The sequence below is a fragment of the Diceros bicornis genome, chromosome 4 (assembly GCF_020826845.1).
Source record: "Diceros bicornis minor isolate mBicDic1 chromosome 4, mDicBic1.mat.cur, whole genome shotgun sequence".
Taxonomy (NCBI): domain Eukaryota; kingdom Metazoa; phylum Chordata; class Mammalia; order Perissodactyla; family Rhinocerotidae; genus Diceros; species Diceros bicornis.
Window position 1 is genome coordinate 25,019,712 of NC_080743.1, and position 18,723 is coordinate 25,038,434.

The 18,723-nt window shown below is 37.6% G+C and overlaps 2 protein-coding genes across 2 annotated transcripts; both read right to left on the reverse strand.

Moving 5' to 3' along the window:
* Positions 1-522: 522 nt before the first annotated feature.
* Positions 523-2,688, reverse strand: LOC131404130 (guanylate-binding protein 4-like). The gene is made up of 3 exons (XM_058538456.1): positions 2,488-2,688; positions 1,454-1,556; positions 523-1,118 (listed from the first exon to the last, which is right to left on the reverse strand). Exons 1-3 carry the CDS (start codon positions 2,683-2,685, stop codon positions 889-891), a joined length of 531 nt encoding a protein of 176 aa, XP_058394439.1. The 5' UTR covers positions 2,686-2,688; the 3' UTR covers positions 523-888.
* A 1,095-nt stretch (positions 2,689-3,783) lies between these two features.
* On the reverse strand, positions 3,784-5,085 carry LOC131400908 (guanylate-binding protein 3-like). Its single transcript, XM_058535727.1, has 2 exons — positions 4,809-5,085; positions 3,784-3,875 (listed from the first exon to the last, which is right to left on the reverse strand). Exons 1-2 carry the CDS (start codon positions 5,023-5,025, stop codon positions 3,784-3,786), a joined length of 309 nt encoding a protein of 102 aa, XP_058391710.1. The 5' UTR covers positions 5,026-5,085.
* Positions 5,086-18,723: the final 13,638 nt, after the last annotated feature.

Sequence of the window (18,723 nt, forward strand, 5' to 3'; positions counted from 1 at the left end):
TTTTAAATCCTTCAGTAAGTAGTTCTTTTGGGACCTGTAAAAAGAAGAGAGCCTACTTTTGAAAATCCCCAATTATCAGGGTTTTGTATTTAACAACCTCAGCAGCTAAGTACCTGTGTCTATTTCTCTATCACCCTAGAACACTCTTTGAGGAGTCTGTCCAATATTTCCACCTGAATAGTGGGAGCATCTATGGTTTACATTTTCCTATGGTCCCTCAGCACCACATCACTGGAGGAAGAGAGGAGTTGGCACTAGGTGAGGCCCGACAGCTCTTTCAGTAATGTGTTCCAGCTCTAAGGATGCACTTGGAGGTGGAATATAGATTGAATTCTAATGAATTCTCAGTTCCACCGAGGTAGCATGACCACACATTTCTAATGATGGAAACTCTTGACTCTCTATAGAACACTGGTCATCAAGCTTAAAGTTGGAACAAACAATGCATTTTACTGTAGGTGTATACAATGAATCAGGCAGACCTGGAAGAAAGTGCATCAAGTTTTAGATCTTTTAGCACCCCATAGTTCCCATCAGGCACAATATGATACTCTCAAGACCATATGGATCTATTTCAGGTCTCTTTGAAGATTGTACTAAGCATGTTAAGGACTATAGGACTAAGGTCCTATTCACTTGGGGGCACAAAGAGACCGTATATCACCACAAACAGCAGTCCGGGAGCCTGAGGCGTGTTATTTGTACCCTCCAAACTCTAAAGCTACAGAAGGTGCTGGAGTCTTATAGATTTAGGGCTTCAGCACAATCCAGGTTTATTTGACGTTTCAGTGAATCACATGCCTTTGGATTTCCCTCCAGGATCATGAGGGTTAAAATTTTGATTTGGTTAAAATTTTTCTTCTTCTCTGTCTGAGGAACTAGTGTTTCTCAATCAGGCACTGCCCAGGCTCTGTGTAGACTTATCTTCAGCTGCTGTTCCAGTATCCTTTCCTGCTCACTCAGAAGGTTTTCTCTTTCCCTCTCCATCTTCTCTTGCAGTTGGGCTATGTTTTCTTGGAAGGTTCTATTTTGAGCCTCCATTATTTGCTGCAGTTCCTTCAGTTTCTGTCTTAGCAGCTCCTGTTCCTTCTCAGTTGCCTGATTCTTGGCATGCTCAGCTGTTCCACAATGGTGTTACAGAGGGAAGCAAATAACAGTTATGTAGAGCTGTACCCTCCTGAGATCAGAGACTAAAATGACTTTAAATTGGCAGAGAGGAATCTCTGAATTCTCCTAGGAGCCACACCAGTAAAGCACATTTTAGAATGTGATGGAAAGGCACTGATTGACTGTATGAACAACCCAAACTCCCCGGGTTATTTTCAGATACAGCAGAGTGTGCATTGCAAGGTAGAGGAAGCCTGTTGTTTCAGGAAGGTTTTGCTCTCACACCCGTCAGGGGGGACTGCAGAAACCTACCCACCCTGCTGTGAGCCAAGCCCTAACGCTGTACCTGCTATGACCTTCTCCCCATCAGTGAGGGCTTTGTCTGCCTGCAGGATGGATTCCTTTATTGCTGCCAGTGACTGCAGGAAGCTCTGGAGGACCTTGTTCACCTGGGGAAACAACAAGGAACAAAGACTCTTCAGACAACAAAGATCTAGTCTCTTGCTGGGGAAATTGTTGTTCAATAAAATGGCAAATTGGACCCTGTAAATTCTTCATCCTTCTTACTATCCCACTGTGGATCCTTTGCTTCAGTGGTCTAAACTAATTCCAACCTTTTTAGAGCTGTGAAAACTCTCTAGAGCAGCCTCTCTCCTAGCTCTCCAGCTTCATCTCCTAATGAGACCACCTACCACCCTCCCCAAGTTACGGACAACCACATATATGTGCAGTTCTAGAGCTGCCCTACCAGCCCTGCCACTTGATGGTTGTGTGTCCTTAGGCAATTTATTAACTTCTCAGTGCATCACATCTCTCAATTTTATAATGAGGATGACAGTTGTACCTAACTCAGGGTTAAATTGATAACCCAAACACAGCATCTAAGAATATACTTAATTTAGGAAGTGAAAGCCCAGTATATGTCAGCCATCACCATTACCATCACTGTCATCACCACCATCATCATCATCATGACCATCACTACCAGTGTGTATCTGTATGATAACCATTATCCCGCCATATCCAATTGATTATTCACCTGTCCTTCTCAGGTAAGATCATAAGCTTCTTGAGAACAACGTTGTTTCTTTAATTATGTACCCCCTATACTTGGCACAAAAACTATTGTGTTGTTTGCTAAATGAAAGGAATATTTCTTTCTTCTGGATTCCTGATAATAAATCCTATATTTGGAAAGAAATATTTCTGGTTTATTAAGAGTATCTAATTAATTGTGGATATAAAAGCTAAAAATGTAGTCATGTCACCATGCTGTGCTTTCTCTCCACAAATGGTGCTCTGGTCTGAGATTTTCAAAAGAACCAACAAAGACCATCTGACTCCACTGTGCTGTTCTTTCCCATTTCCTTTATTTCTCACCTTAACTCCTTTCCTGGACACCAGCTCATAGTCCCATTCAACCTTGTTTTTTGCTTCCATGTAGAGATTGTGCCCTCCAGGCACAGAGAAAGTTCCTCTCAAAATGCTTTCCATCAGGGGCCCTGAAATCTGCCTAAGTTCAGCCTGGCAATATTTGACAGGTGCCTCTGCATTCTGCAGGAAGAAATTCTCCTTCATTTTCTATATGGTGCCCTGCCAGGGAAATGTGGAGAAATCCAATAGGAAGAAGCTGTTAGAAGGGAAGGTCCAGGTGTGATTGTCTTGGAAGACTCAATCTGATGGTATCAGGGGAGATTGGGACCTGGAATAATAGACAGGGAGTCAAGAGGCTTGTTTTAGCCCCAGTTTAGTTCAATTCTCTGTGTGACCTGTGGAAAGTCCCTGAATTCCCTTGGGCTCAGGCTCAAGATCTTGAAATGATGGGGTTGATAGACATGAACTCCATGGTTCCTTTTAATTTTATAATTGAAGTGCAATTGACATATGACATTATGTTAGTTTCAGGTGTACAACATAATGATTTGATATTTGTATACACTGCCAAAAGATCACCACAATCAGCCTAGTTAACATCCGTCACCTTACATTATTACAAAAATCTTTTTTCTTTTGATGAGAACTTTTAAGAACTACTCTCTTAGCAACTTTTCGATATGCAATACAGTATTATCCATTGCTCTTTCAGCAGTAGTAGGAATAACAGTGATCCATCCATCTTCAATGAGCAACCTCAATATGACTGGAAGTAGACTTTCCTCTGCAAACTTGAGTTGCTATGGATAAAAATGTATACGTAGCAAATCACCAAGTCAGCCCTGGTGGTCTGCAGTTAAGATTTGGTGCTTTCACCACTGTGGCCGGGGATTTGTTTCCCGGTCAAGGAACTACAACACCCTTGTGTTTGTTGTTATATTGTGGTAGCTGCATGTTACTGTGATGCTGAAAGCTATGCCACTGGTGTTTCAAATATGAGCAGGGTCACCCATGATGGACAGGTTTCACTAGAGCTTCCAGGCTAAGACAGACTAGGAAGAAGGATCTTGCCACCCACATCTGAAAAATATGCCATGAAAACCCTATGAATTGCAGCGGAGCATTGTATGATATAGCTATGGAAGATGAGATGATGGTGCGTCTGGCAAGGTTCACTCTGGTGTACACAGGGTCACTAGGAATTGGAATCGGCTTGACAACACTTAACAACAAAGCAAATCACCTGCTCATTAATGAGTCAGGTGTTCTCTGAACAGAGTTTTGAATCTTTCATGAATTCTTTTAATGAGGATTCGAATGTGCTGCATTTTCCACACAAGGAACTGCTCCACCGTTGATGGCCTCTACGTAGGTCACCACCAGAGTCGCTAGTTCTGAATGACACACAATATTAGGGAATAGACCAAAAGTTGTCACTCATTATTTTATAAGCTATAAAGATCCACATTCTAAAATTCACCAAAATGTTATTGAAGTGAAGTTTTGCGTTTTCTCTTTCTTCTTCTCCTCTTTATCTTCCTCCTTTTCCTCCTCCTGGTCTCCTCCTCCTTCCTGTTCCACGAATCCACTTCCTTGTAATAACATCACTCTGTATTCTACTCACTCTCTCTTTTATGGTTTCCAAATTCATCACATTATAAATTAATAATCTCAACTAATATGTTCAAGGGTTTCCCAGAACAGTTTTGCATTGTAACAAAATAAAAAAGAGCTTATTACACAAGTAAATAAATTACAGAATTTTTGAGCATGATTTCTAAATGAAAATATGGGTCCCCAAGTAAAAAATGCATCAAAAATTTCAGGACAGTGACACAAACATTAAACCAAGCTTGGGTCCACCTCCGCACACGGCACTGTGTGACTACTGAGGTCAGATGTCCATGAAGCCAGCCCTATACATAAGATTAAATTTAAATTTTTTCCTCAAACTTTCAACGAGCTTGCTGGGAGTCATGGCATATGATTTATTTTCTAACTGGTGTAAATTCACAAAATATCTTGTGTATTTTCACAGAGGAACATTTATCCCATTGGATTTCTCATCACCATGCAAATTTCTATCCTTAGTAGCTGCTTGTGCTTATGTTATTAGTCTATTAGTTTCATGAGATATACAGTAGGCTGCAGTAAACCTTCATATAGGGAAACTTTAATGAAGGAACATGTATTTATATATGTGGCATGAATATCTGCTTCTCCACACATACAGAAGGAAACAAAATTACTGACAAACCCAGACAGCAATCAAGCTTCATCACACACACTGAACCCCAGAGAGGCATGCTGTAACAAAAGAGACTCACCATTCCCAGTGACAATGATTCCCTCTCCTAGGGTCTCGATTTTTGCCTTGGTGAAGATACATGAACAGAAATTTTTTGATTGAACCTGGAAGTCCCATTCCATTTGGTTTTCTGATGCTTCCTCAATATGGAGTAATAGTTTTCCAGCACTTGTAGGCCGGTCAAAGACAAAGGACTTGCGTTCTGGAAAGAACTTCCTGATACACTCTCTAGACATGCTGGAATTTTGGATTTGGGGATTGTCACATGCAGAGATGGAAAAAGATCATTAAAGAGACAGCCTTCAGGCAAGGGGGCTGAGGAATTTCATTTCCAGGGATCTTTGCCTCATTGTAACTCCTGTGCCTGTAAATCTACTTTTTTTAAATCATGCAAATCAACCTTATGATCATCTACTCAAGGCATGGAAAACCCTGTTTTTGTACAGAGTCAAGGTGAAGAAATTACTTCTGAGGAGGAAAGGGAGGCATCCATCCCAAGTGAAGAAACTTATGATCATTTCCCTAGCCCTTGCGTGGTGTGCAGTGAATCGACCAGGTATTAGATGTTTGTTGAATAATAGATTAATCCGAGAAATTGTCAGAAATACTGTTCTGATATTACAGTTCTCATATCAGAAATGAAATATGGGCTCTAAAGTAAAGTAATGGTAGAAACAAGGATTTAGAGCAATACAGGCCTATCTCAACAACAAGAAAAATCTCAAATAAACAATCTAACAATGCACCTAAAGGAACTGGAAAAAGAAGGACAAACAAAACCCAAAATCAGTAGAAGAAGGGAAATAATAAAAATCAGAGCAGAAATAAATGAAATAGAGACCAAAAAAACAATAGAAAAAATTAATAAAACCAAGAGCTGGTTCTTTGAAAAGATCAACAAAATCGACAAACCTTTAGCTAGACTCACCAAGAAAAAAAGAGAGAAGGCACAAATAAGTAAAATCAGAAATGAAAGAGGAGAAATTACAACAGACACCTCAGAAATACAAAAGATTATAAGAGAATACTATGAAAAGCTATATGCCAACCAATTCGACAATCTGGAACAAATGGATAAATTCTTAGAATCATACAACCTTCCAAAACTGGATCAAGAAGAAGTAGAGAATTTGAATAGAACAATCACAAGTAAGGAGATCGAAACAGTAATCACAAACCTCCCCAAAAATCAAAGTCCAGGACCAGACGGCTTCCCAGGTGAATTCTACCAAACATTCAAAGAAGACTTAATACCTATCCTTCTCAAACTCTGCCAAAAAATTGAGGAGGGGGGGGAAGCTCCCTAACTCATTCTATGAACCCCACATTACCCTGATACCAAAACCAGACAAGGACAACACAAAAAAAGAAAATTACAGGCCAATATCACTGATGAACATCGATGCAAAAATCCTCAACAAAATACTAGCAAATCGCATACGACAATACGTTAAAAAGATTATACACCATGATCAAGTGGGACTTATTCCAGGTATGCAGGATGGTTTAACATTCGCAAATCAATCAATGTGATACACCACATTAATAAAATGAAGACTAAAAATCACATGAACATCTTAATAGATGCAGAGAAAGCATTTGACAAGATACAGCATCCATTTATGATAAAAACTCTGAATAAAATGGCTATAGAAGGAAAGTACCTCAACATAATAAAGACCATATATGAGAAACCCACAGCTAATATCATCCTCAATGGTGAAAAACTGAAAGCTATCCCTCTAAGAACAGGAACCAGACAAGGATGCCCACTGTCACCACTCCTATTTAACATAGTATTGGAAGTCCTAGCCAGAGCAATCAGGCAAGAGAAAGAAATAAAAGGGATCCAAATTGGAAAGGAAGAAGTGTAACTATCACTATTTGCAGATGACATGATTTTGTATATAGAAAACCCTTAAGAGTCCACCAGAAAACTTTTAGGAGTAATAAACGAATATGGTAAAGTTGCAGGATACAAAATCAACATACAAAAATCAGTTGCATTTCTGTGCACTAACAATGAAGTAGCAGAAAGAGAAATTAAGAATACCATCCCATTTACAATTGCAACAAAAAGAATAAAATACCTAGGAATAAACTTAACCAAAGAGGTGAAAGATCTGTACACCGAAAACTATAAAACATTTCTGAAAGAAATTGAAGAACACACAAAGAAATGGAAAGATATTCCGTGCTCTTGGATTGGAAGAATTAACATAGTTAAGATGTCCATACTTCCTAAAGCCATCTATAGATTCAATGCAATCCCTATCAAAGTTCCAACAACATTTTTCACAGAAATAGAACAAAGAATCCTAAAATTTATATGGAACAACTAAAGACCCCAAATAGGAATCCTGAGAAAAAAGAACAAAGCTGGAGGTATCACACTCCCTGATTTCAAAATATACTACAAAGCTATAGTAACCAAAACAGCATGGTACTGGCACAAAAACAGACACACAGATCAATGGAATAGAATCGAAAGCCCAGAAATAAACCCACACATCTATGGACAGCTAATCTTTGACAAGGGAGCCAAGAACATACAATGGAGAAAAGAAAGTCTCTTCAACAAATGGTGTTGGAAAAACTGGATAGCCATATGCAAAAAAATGAAAGTAGACCCTTATCTTACAACATCCACAAAAATTAACTCCAAATGGATTAAAAACTTGAATGTAAGACCTGAATCCATGAAACTTCTAGAAGAAAACATAGGCAGTACGCTCTTCGACATAGGTCTTAGCAACATCTTTTCAAACACCATGTCTGACCGGGTAAGAGAAACAATAGAAAAAATAAACAAATGGGACTACATCAAACTAAAAAGCTTCTGCACAGCAAAGGAAACCATCAACAAAACGAAAAGACAACCTAACAATTGGGAGAAGATATTTGCAAGCCATACATCTGATAAGGGCTTAATCTCCAAAATATGCAAAGAACTCATGCATCTCAGCAACAAAAAACCTACCAACCCAATTAAAAAAGGGACAAAAGACCTGAACAGACATTTCTCCAAAGAAGATATACAGATTGCCGACAAGCACACGAAAAGATGTTCAAAATCACTAACTATCAGGGAAATGCAAATCAAAACTACAATGAGATATCACCTCACGCCCGTCAGAATGGCTATAATTAACAAGACAGGAAACAAGATGTGTTGGAGAGGATGTGGAGAGAAGGGAACTCTCATACACTGCTGGTGGGAGTGCAAACTGGTGCAGCCACTATGGAAAACAGTATGGAGATTCCTCAAAAAATCAAGGATAGAACTACCATATCATCCAGCTATTCCACTGTTGGGTATTTATCCAAAGAACTTGAAAACACCAATTTGTAAAGGTACATGCACCTCTGTGTTCATTGCAGCGTTAGTCACAATAGCCAAGACTTGGGAGCAACCTAAGTGCCCACCAAGGGACAAATGGATAAAGAAGCTGTGGTATATATACACAATGGAATACTACTCAGCCATAAGAAACGATGAAATCCAGCCATTTGTGACAACATGGATGGAGATTGAGGATATTCTGCAAAGTGAAATAAGTCAGAGGGAGAAGGTCAAATACCATATGATTTCCTTCATTAAGTAGTAGATAATAACAACAATAAACAAACAACAGGGACAGAGATTGGATTGGTGGTTACCAGAGGGGAAGGGGGGAGGGAGGAGGGTGAAAGGGATAATTAGGCACATGTGTGTGGTGATGGGTTGTAAATAGTATTTGGGTGGTGAACATGATGTAATCTATGCAGAAATAGAAGTATAATGATGTACACCAGAAATTTTTACAATGGTATAAACCAATGTTACTGCAATAAACAAACAATTAAAAAAAAATGAATACATTCTTTTCAAGCACACAGGGATAAACCTCCAAGAAAGACTGGAAAGTCAACAACTATGGAATTTAACAACATACTCTTTTTTTTTTTATAATTTTATTTGTTTATTTTTCCCTCAAAGCCCCAGCAGATAGTTGTACATCATAGCTGCACATCCTTCCAGTTGCTGTATGTGGGACGCGGCCTCAGCATGGCCAGAGAAGGGGTGTGTCGGTGCGCGCCGGGGATCCGAACCCGGGCCGCCAGCAGCGGAGGGCGTGCACTTAACCACTAAGCCACGGGGCCGGCCCTAACAACATACTCTTGAGCAACAATGGTCAAAGAAGAAATCACAAGAGAAATTAAAAAATATCTTGAGACAAATAAAAAGGAAAACATGACATACCAAAAACTATGGGATTTAGTGAAAGCAGCACTAAAAGGGATTTTAGAGTGGTAAATGCTTAGATTAAAGCTCAAATCAACAACTAAATTTTATACATCAAGGAGCTAGAAAAAGAAGAATAAACTAAGCCCAAAGTTAGCAGAATAAAGAAAATAATAAAGATGTGAGCAGAGATAAACAAAATAGAAGTAGAAAAGCAATAGAAAAATCAACAAAGCTGTATTTTTTTGAAAGATCAAGAAAATTAACAAACCCTTAGCTAAACTAAGAAAAAAGATAGAAAACTCAAATAACTTACATGAGAAAGGAAAGAGGAGATATTACAACTGATGCCACAGAAATTAAAAGGATTATAAGAGACAATTATGAACAATTATATCAAAAAATTGGGTAGCCTAAAATAAATGGATAAACTCCTAGGAAGATACGACCTATCAAGACAGAATCAAGAAGAAATAGTAGCCTGAACAGACCAATAACTAGTAAGGAGATTGAATTAGCAATCAAAACCTCCCAACAAAGAAAAGCCCTCACCATGTGGCTTCATGGGTGAAATCTACCAAACATTTAAAGAACAATTAACAGGACTCTCTCTCAAACTCTCCCAAAAAATTGAAAAGGAGAGATCACTTCCAAATTCATTCTATGAGGCAAGAATTACGTGGTACCAAATCAGGCGCAGATACAGTCATGCATTGCTTAACTACTGGGATGTGTTGTGAGAAATGTTGCATTAGGTGATTTCATCGTTGTGCAAACATCATAGAATGTACTTACACAACCCTAGATGGTATAGCCTGCTACACACCTAGGCTATATAGCCAATTGCTCCTAGGCTATAAACTTGTATACTATGTTACTGTACTGAATACTGGAAGTAAATGTAACACAATGGTACGTATTTGTGTATCTAAGCATACCTAAACATAGAAATGGTACAGTAAAAATATGGTATAAAAGATTAAAAAATGGTACACCTGCATAGGGCACTTAGCATCTATGGAGCTTACAGAACTGGAAGTTGCTCTGGGTGAGTCAGTGAGTTGAGTGGTGAGTGAATATGAAGGCCTTAGGACATTATTGTATACTATTGTAGACTTTATAAACACTGTACACTAAGGCTACACTGAATTTATAAAAAAAGTATATATTTTTCATTTCTCAACATTAACCTTAGCTTACTATAATTTTTACTATATAAACCTTTAAATTTTTTTACCTTTTGACTCTTTTGTAATAACACTTAGCTTAAAACACACATTGCAAGGCTCTACAAAAATATTTTCTTTCTTTTCTTTTTTTTTTTTTTTGTGAGGAAGATCAGCCCTGAGCTAACATCCAATGCCAATCCTCCTCTTTTTTGCTGAGGAAGACTGGCCCCGGGCCAACATCCATGCCCTCTACTCTACATCTACAGCATCTTCCTCTACTCTACATGTGACGCTGCCACAGCATGGCTTAACAAGCGGTGCGTCGGTGCCCGCCCAGGATCTGAACCGGCGAACGCCGGGCCGCCGCAGTGGAGCGCGCGCACTTAACCGCTTGCTCCACCAGGCTGGCCCCTATTTTCTTTCTTTATGTCCTTATTTCATAAGGTTTTTTCCTGTTTTTAAAATTTTTATTTCTTTTACTTTTTAAACTTTTTAATTAGAAACTAAGACACAAGCATGCACATTAGCCTAGGCCTACACAGGGTCAGGAACATCAATATCACTGTCTTCCACCTCCATATCTTGCCCCCCTACTGGAAGGTCTTCAGGGGCAATGACACTCATAAAGCTGTCATCTCCTATGATAACAATGCCTTCTTCTGGAATAGCTCCTGAAGAACCAGCCTGAGGCTCTTCTTGAGGAGGTGTCACTCTTTTTAGAAATATGTCCATAGCGGTTTGCTTGGTTTGTTTCTTTTTTTCATCATAGATTTGCTTCTCAGCAGATAATGCACCATTCCTCTCTTTTAATGAAAACCTTTCAGTATGGGGAGTCCATGTTTTCAAACTTTTTAAGGATCTTGTTGAGGTCTGCAAAAGCTTCTGCTAAACCCTTCACTGTGAATTTTCTTAGGAGTTCTTCTTTTTCTTCTGCTGTTGCCTTTTCTCTTGCCTCTTCTTTAGCTATGCATTCCTCTTCCGGCCCTTCTCAAATTTTTGTTAGTCCATTGCCTTCAGTGAAGCAGATCCTTTAACAGCTTCCGTTACTTTGTTCTTATTCTTCAAGATCGTAGCTGTGGTGGACTGGATCTGATGAGCAATAACCATCACTGATTTTCCAACTTTGTAGTCCTTCATCACTTTTAATTTCATTTCCAGATCAATCACTCATGTGGCCTCTTACTGACAACATTGGCAGTGGATTTTGTACACCTAGGGGCCATGATGAACATAACAACATGAGATTAAATCAAGCACAAGACAGAATGATGCAGTCAAGAGACATGGTAAACATGAGATGTATGAGGCTTCTGCCAGCATAATACAGCATAATGTTTTACAATGAACTTTTTTTCTTTATTGTGAAATTTTTGTTGTACATTATTGTTTGTCAGTCACCATAAAAATGTATCCCTTCACCCCTGTGCCAACCGCCCAACTCCCTTGCCCCTGGTAACCACCAAACAGTTCTCTGTCCATGTGTTATAAATAAGAAAAAGTACATTCTAAAATAACAATAAAAAGTATAATATAGTAAATGCATAAACTCTAACATGGTCATTTATTATCATTATCAAGCATTATGTACATAATTGAACGTGCTGTACATTTTTAAATTTATTTTCTTGAGGTCATATTGGCTTATAAGACTATGTAAATTTCAGGTGTACCGAATAAAATACAATGCAGCAATGAATAAAAGTGATCTGCCCAAAACATGAAGGGGCTTGTTTCTGGAAGAAGAGAGAGATATATTCCTTGCTATTTCTTTTACTTCCCTCTCATTTGCTATATGAACCACATAGGTGAATCTATCATAGTTGCTCTAATAATTTGGAAGTTAAATATCCAATTTTTGTTCCATTAGGAATTTCATTTCATGTGCATGTTACATATATACACAACACATATTTAAACCTATTTTCTCAATTTTAGTGTCAAAATATCTATAGTCTACCCATCCCCTATGTAACATAAGTCTAGCCTGTTTTCTTGCTTTCTCCCATTTTCTAGTTTGATGGATATATTTTATGACTTATAGATTGTTTTTAAACTTTGACAACATTGCAAAGTTCACTTTTTAACAATTAGTTCTATTATTGTATTTAGTTTCATAACTTTGTTGAAAATATTTGACCATTTTTTAAATTTGTTTTTCTGTTTGTTTTGACCAGTTTTCTGTCTCACTAATATTTATTTTGTACTTCATCATTCTCCTTTTTTGATTATTATTATTATTTTATATTATGGAGGTCATATTGGCTTATTACATTGTGTAAGTTTCAGGTGTACGTTATTATATTTCAGCTTCTGTATAGACAGCGTCATGTTCACCACCAATAGTCTAGTTTTTGTCCATCACCATACGTATGTGCCTCTTTACCCCTTATGTCCTCTCCCCATCCTCCTCCCTTTGGTAACCACTAACCTGTTGTTTTTATCCATGTCTTTGTTTATCTTCCATATATGAGTGAAAGCATGTGGTGTTTGTCTGTCGGACTTATTTCACTTACCATAATAGCCTCAAGGTCCATCCATGTAGTTGCAAATGACACAATTTTGTCTTTTATGGCTGAGTAGTATTCCAGTGTATATATATATACCACATCTTCTTTATACATTCATCCATTGATGGACACTTGGCTTGCTTCCATGTCTTGTCTAATGTAAATAATGCTGCGATGAACATAGGGATGCATAAATCTCTGTGAATTACTGATTTCATGTTCTTTGGATAGATACCCAGTAGTAGGATAGCTGGATCATATGGTATTTCTATTTTTAATCTTTTGAGAAATCTCTATACTGTTTTCCATAGTGGCTTCACCAGTTTGCATTCCCACCAGCAGTGTATGAGGGCTCCCTCTTCTCCACATCCTCTCCAACACTTCTTGTTTCTTGTCTTGTTAATTATAGCCATTCTGACAAGTGTGAGGTGATATCTCATTGTAATTTTGATCTGTATTCCCCTAATAACTAGTGATGTTGAACATCTTTTCATGTGCCTGTTGGCCATATGTATATCTTCTTTGGAAAAATGTCTGTTCATATCCTCTGCCCATTTTTTGATCAAGTTGTTTTTTTGTTGTTGTGTTGTATGAGTTCTTTATCTATTTTGGAAATTAACCCCTTGTCAGATATATGATTTGCAAATATTTTATCCCAGTTGGTGGGTTGTCTTTTCATTTTGTTGATGGTTTTCTTTGCCATGCAGAATCTTTTCAATCTGATGTAGTCCCATTTGTCTATTTTTTTATTTTGTTTCCCTTGCCCAGTCAGATACGGTATTCAAAAAGATACTGTTAAGACCAATGTCAAAAAGTGTACTGCCTATATTTTCTTCTATGAGTTTTATGGTTTCAGGTCTTACAGTCAAGGCTTTAATCCATTTTGAGGTGATTTTTGTGTATGATGTAACACAATGATCTACCTTTATTCTTTTGCACACCGTTGTCCAGTTTTTCCAACACAATTTATTGAACAGACTTTCCTTTCTCCGTTGTATATTCTTGGCTCCTTTGTCAAAGATTAGCTATCCATAAATGTGTGGTTTTATTTTGGGGCTCTTGATTCTGTTCCATTGATCTGTGTGCCTGTTTTTGGGCCAGTACCATGCTGTTTTGATTACTATAGCTTTGTAGCATATTTTGAATTCAGGGAGTGTGATACCTCCAACTTTGTTTCTTTTTCTCAGGATTGCTTTGGCTATTAGGGTCTTTTGTTGTTCCATATAAACTTTAGGATTCCTTGTTCTATTTCTGTGAAGAATGTCATTGGTATTCTGATTTGGACTGCATTGAATCTGTCCATTGCTTAAGGTAAAATGGAAATTTTGACTATGTTTATTCTTCCAATCCATGAGCACAAAATATCATTCCATTTCTTTATGTCATCTTCAATTTCTTTCAATAATGTCCTATAGTTTTCAGAATATATATCTTTTATCTCCTTGGTTAAATTTATTCCTAGATATTTTATTCTTTTTGTTATGATTATAAATGGGATCATATTCTTGATTTCTCTTTCTGATAGTTCATTGTTAGTGTATAGGAATACAACTGATTTTTTATGTTGATTTTCCCCTGCAACTTTGCTGGAGTTGTTGATTATTTCTACTAGTTTTTTCGTTGATTCCTTAGGGTTTTCTTCATATAGAATCATGTCATCCACAAATAGTCACAGTTTCACTTCTTCCTTTCCAATTTGGATCCTTTTATTTCTTTTTCTTGCCTAATTTCTCCAGATAGAACTTCTAGTACTATGTTGAATAAGAGCGGCAATAATGGGCATCCTTGTCTTATTCCTGTTCTCTGAGGAATAGTTTTCAGTTTTTCAACATTGAGTATGATGTTGGCAGTGGGTTTGTGATATATGGCCTTTATTATATTCAGGTACTTTCCTTATACACCCATTTTATTGAGAGTTTTTATCATAAAAGGATGTTGGATCCTGTCAAATACTTTCTCTGCATTTATTGAGATAATCATGTGACTTTTATTCCTCATTTGTTAATGTGGTGTATCATATTGATTGATTTGTGGATGTTGAACCATCCCTGCATCCCTGGAATAAGACCCAGTTGATCATGGTGGATGATCTTTTTACTGTATTGTTATATTTGATTTGCTAACATTTTGTTGAGAATTTTTGCATCTATGTTCATCAGCAATATTGGCCTGTAATTTTCCTTTTTTGTGTTGTCCTTGTCTGGTTTTGGTATCAGGATACTGTTGGCTTCATAAAACGAGTTAGGAAGCATCCTGTGCTCCTCAATTTTTTGGAAGAGTTTGAGAAAGATAGGTATTAAATCTTCTTTTATTCTTTGGTAGAATTCATCAGAGAAGCCATCTGGTCCTGGGCTTTGGTTTTTTGGGAGGTTTTTGATTACTGTATCAATCTCTTTACTTGTGATTGGTCTATTCAGATTCTCTATTTCTTGATTTAGTTTTGGGAGGTTGTATGAGTCTAAGAATTTATCCATTTCTTCTAGGTTATCCAATTTGTTGGCAAATAGCTTTTCATAGTATTCTTTTATAATCCTTTGCATTTCCATGATATCCATTGTAATTTCTCCTCTTTCATTTCTGATTTTATTTACTCGAGTCTCCTCTAGTTTTTTCTTAGTGACTCTGAATAAGGGTTTATCAATTTTTTTTATCTTTTCAAAGAACCAGCTCGTAGTTTCATTGATTCTTTGTACTGTTTTTTTAGTCTCTTTACATTTACTTCTGCTCTGATTTTTATTATTTCCTTCCTTCTACCGACTTTGGGCTTTTTTTATTCTTCTTTTTCTAGTTCTTTTAGATATAGTGTAAGATTGCTTATTTTAAATTTTTCTTGTTTCTTCAGGTAGGCCTGTACTGCTATAAACTTCCCTCTTAAGACCACTTTTGCTGCATACCCTAAGAGTTGGTATGTTGTGTTTTCATTTTCATTTGTTGCTAGATATTTTTTTATTTCTCCTTTGTTTTCTTCATTGATCCAATAGTTGCTCCGTAGCATGTTGTTTAGTCTCCACATATTTGTGACTTTTCCAGCTTTTTTCATAGTTGATTTCTTGTTTCATAGCATTGTTGTCAGAAAAGATGCTTGATATGATTTCAGTCTTCTTCAATTTATGGAGGCTTGCTTTGTTTCCCAACATATGGTCTATCTTTGAGAATGTTCCATGTGCACTACAGAAGAATGTGTATTCTGCTCTTTTGGGATGGCATACTCTATATATATCTATTAAGTTCATCTGGTTTAGCGTTTCACTTAAGGCCACTGTTTCCTTATTGACTCTCTGTCTGGATTATCTATCCATTGATGTCAGTGGGGTGTAAGTTCCCCTACAATTATTGTGTTGCTGTCAATTTTTCCTTTTTGGTCTGTTGATAGTTGTTTTATATACTTTTGTGTCCCTGTGTTAGGTGCATATATATTAAGATGTGTTATATCTTCTTGATGGAATGTACCTTTTATCATTATATAATTCCCACCTTCATCTCTTGTTATCTTTTTTGTCTTAAGTCTGTTTAGTCTGATATATTTATGACTACACCTGCTTTCCTTTGCTTGCCACTTGCTTGGAGTATCATCTTCCATCCCTTCACGCTGAGCCTATGTTTGTCTTTAGAGCTGAGCTGTGTTTCCTGGAGGTAGCATATATTGGATCTTGTTTTTTAATCCATCCAGCCTCTCTGTGTCTTTTGATTGGTGAATTCAATCTATTTACATTTAGAGTGATTATTGATAAATGAGGGCATAATACTGTCATTTTATCTTTTGTTTTCCAGTTGTTCTATATTTCCATTGTTTATTTCCCCTTGTATTTCTGACTACCATTTCAGTTTGGTGGTTTTCTGTGATGCTTTTCTCAGTTCTCTTTTTATTTATGATTTGTGACTCTGCGTGATTTTTTCTTTTGTTGTTACCCTGAGGTTTGTATAAAAGATCTCATAGATGAGATAGTCCTTTTTCTGATAGCCTCTTATCTCTATTAGCCTGTGCAGGTTCCGTCCTTTCCCTCTCCCCCTTCTATGCTTTTGTTGTCACAAATTATCCTTTTTTGTGTTGTGAGTTTGTGACAGGATTAAAGTGGCTATAGTTATTTTTGATGATTTCTTTTCCTTTATCTTTTATGTTATAATTAAGTGTTTACTAACCTATTCTGATATAGAGCTTCAATTTTCTGACGCTGTCTATTTATCCCCTTACTCAAAGCTTTGTAAAACTTTGCCTTTTTGTTTGGGATAGGAGGGCTCCTTTCAACAATTCTTATAAGGCAGGTCTGGTGGCAATGAACTCCCTCAGCTTTTATTTGTCTGGGAAATCTTTTATTTCTCCATCATATCTGAAAGACAAATTCACTGAGTAGAGTATTCTTTGCTGATAGTTTTTGTCTTTCAGTATTTCAAATATATTATTCCACTCTCTCCTAGCCTGTAAGGTTTCTGCTGAGAAATCTGCTAAAAGCCAGATGGGAGCTCTTTTGTAGTCTATTTTCTTCTCTCTTGCTGCCCTTAATATTTTTTCTTTGTCATTGGCTTTTGATAGTTTTAATATTGAATGCCTTGGAGAAGGTCTTTTTGTATTGAGGTAATTAGGAGTTCTATTAGCGTCATGTACTTGCATGTCTAATTCCTTCCCCAGGTTTGGGAAGTTCTCAGCTATTATTTCCCTGAATAAGCTCTCTGCTCCTTTCTCCCTCTCTTCTCCTTCTGGCATACCTATTATCCTTATGTTACTTTTCCTAATTGAGTCAGATATTTCTTGAAGAATTTCTCCATTTTTTAAAAAAATCTTAGTTCTCTCTCCTCCTCCATCTGAATCATTTCTAGATGTCTATCTTTGAGCTCACTAATTCTCTCCTCCATATCATCTGCTTTATTTTTAATGCTTTCTACATTCTTTTCCATCTCATTAATTGTTTTCTTTATCTCCAGAATTTCTCTTTGGTTTTTTATTAGAGTTTCAATCTCTTTGATGAAGTACTCCTTCTGTTCATTAATTTTATTCCTGAGCTCATTGAACTGTCTCTCTGAGTTTTCTTGTAACTTGTTGAGTTTCTTTATGATAGCTATTTTGAATTCTCTGTCAGACTGTAGTCTTCTGTGACTTCAAGTTTGGTTCCTAGAGAGTTGTCATTCTCTTTTTGTTCTGCCGTGTCACTGTATCTCTTCATGGTGTTTGATGAATTGATCCTCTGCTGGGGCATTTGTGGTAGTAACCACCTTTCTTTGGGTATGGCTTTGGTTACTTTGTTTCTGAGCTGCTTCTGGTTGTATTTGAGAGCCTGCACTTTCCTCTCTCCACTGCATCTGCTAGAGTCATCATCAGTGCCCTCCTTGTGCTGCTTGTGCCTCTGAGATTGTGGCGGACTTGCTGCTTATGATATCACTGCAGTCTCAGGTATTGCCTCCAGGGTCACCAGGCTGTGAGCACTTCTCCTGCTTCGAGGGTCACCTCGGTCTCTTGTTCCTCTGCTGGCTCTCCATTGGTCCTCCATGATCTTGGATGCTGTGGCCCCATGCACCAACTGTGCTGCTTCTCTCAGGTTGTCTGGAGGTGCTGATTGCACCACTGCCAGGGACACAGGTTTCACAGGTGTCACTGTCACTGCCAGGGCCCCAGGGGCATGAGGGCTTGTTTGCAGTACCTGCTGCTGGTGGAGCTGATGCTGGGAGTGCCACCAGTGGGGGTGGGGTCACCAGTTCTGCTGTGGTTCTTGAATCCTCTGGTTGCAGGTTCCACCTGCCACTCCTGGGGGTGAGCAGAGGCAAAGCTGGGAGAGTCTGCTTTTGTTGCTCATTCTTTCAGCCTCTGGTGTCTGGCACCAGCCAGCCTGTTTTGAAAACTCAAGGTGGTAAATTTTATGTTATTTGTTTTTTAACTACAATTAGAAAAAAGGAAAAATAATGCAGCAATATACTTAAATAACTTGATTTGAACAGAAATATAGAAAACTACCGAATAATACTGAAAGACTAAAAAAGGGTTTTAAATAAATAGAGCAATTATTCATATTTCAAAATGAAAGCAATTAACTAAATATAATA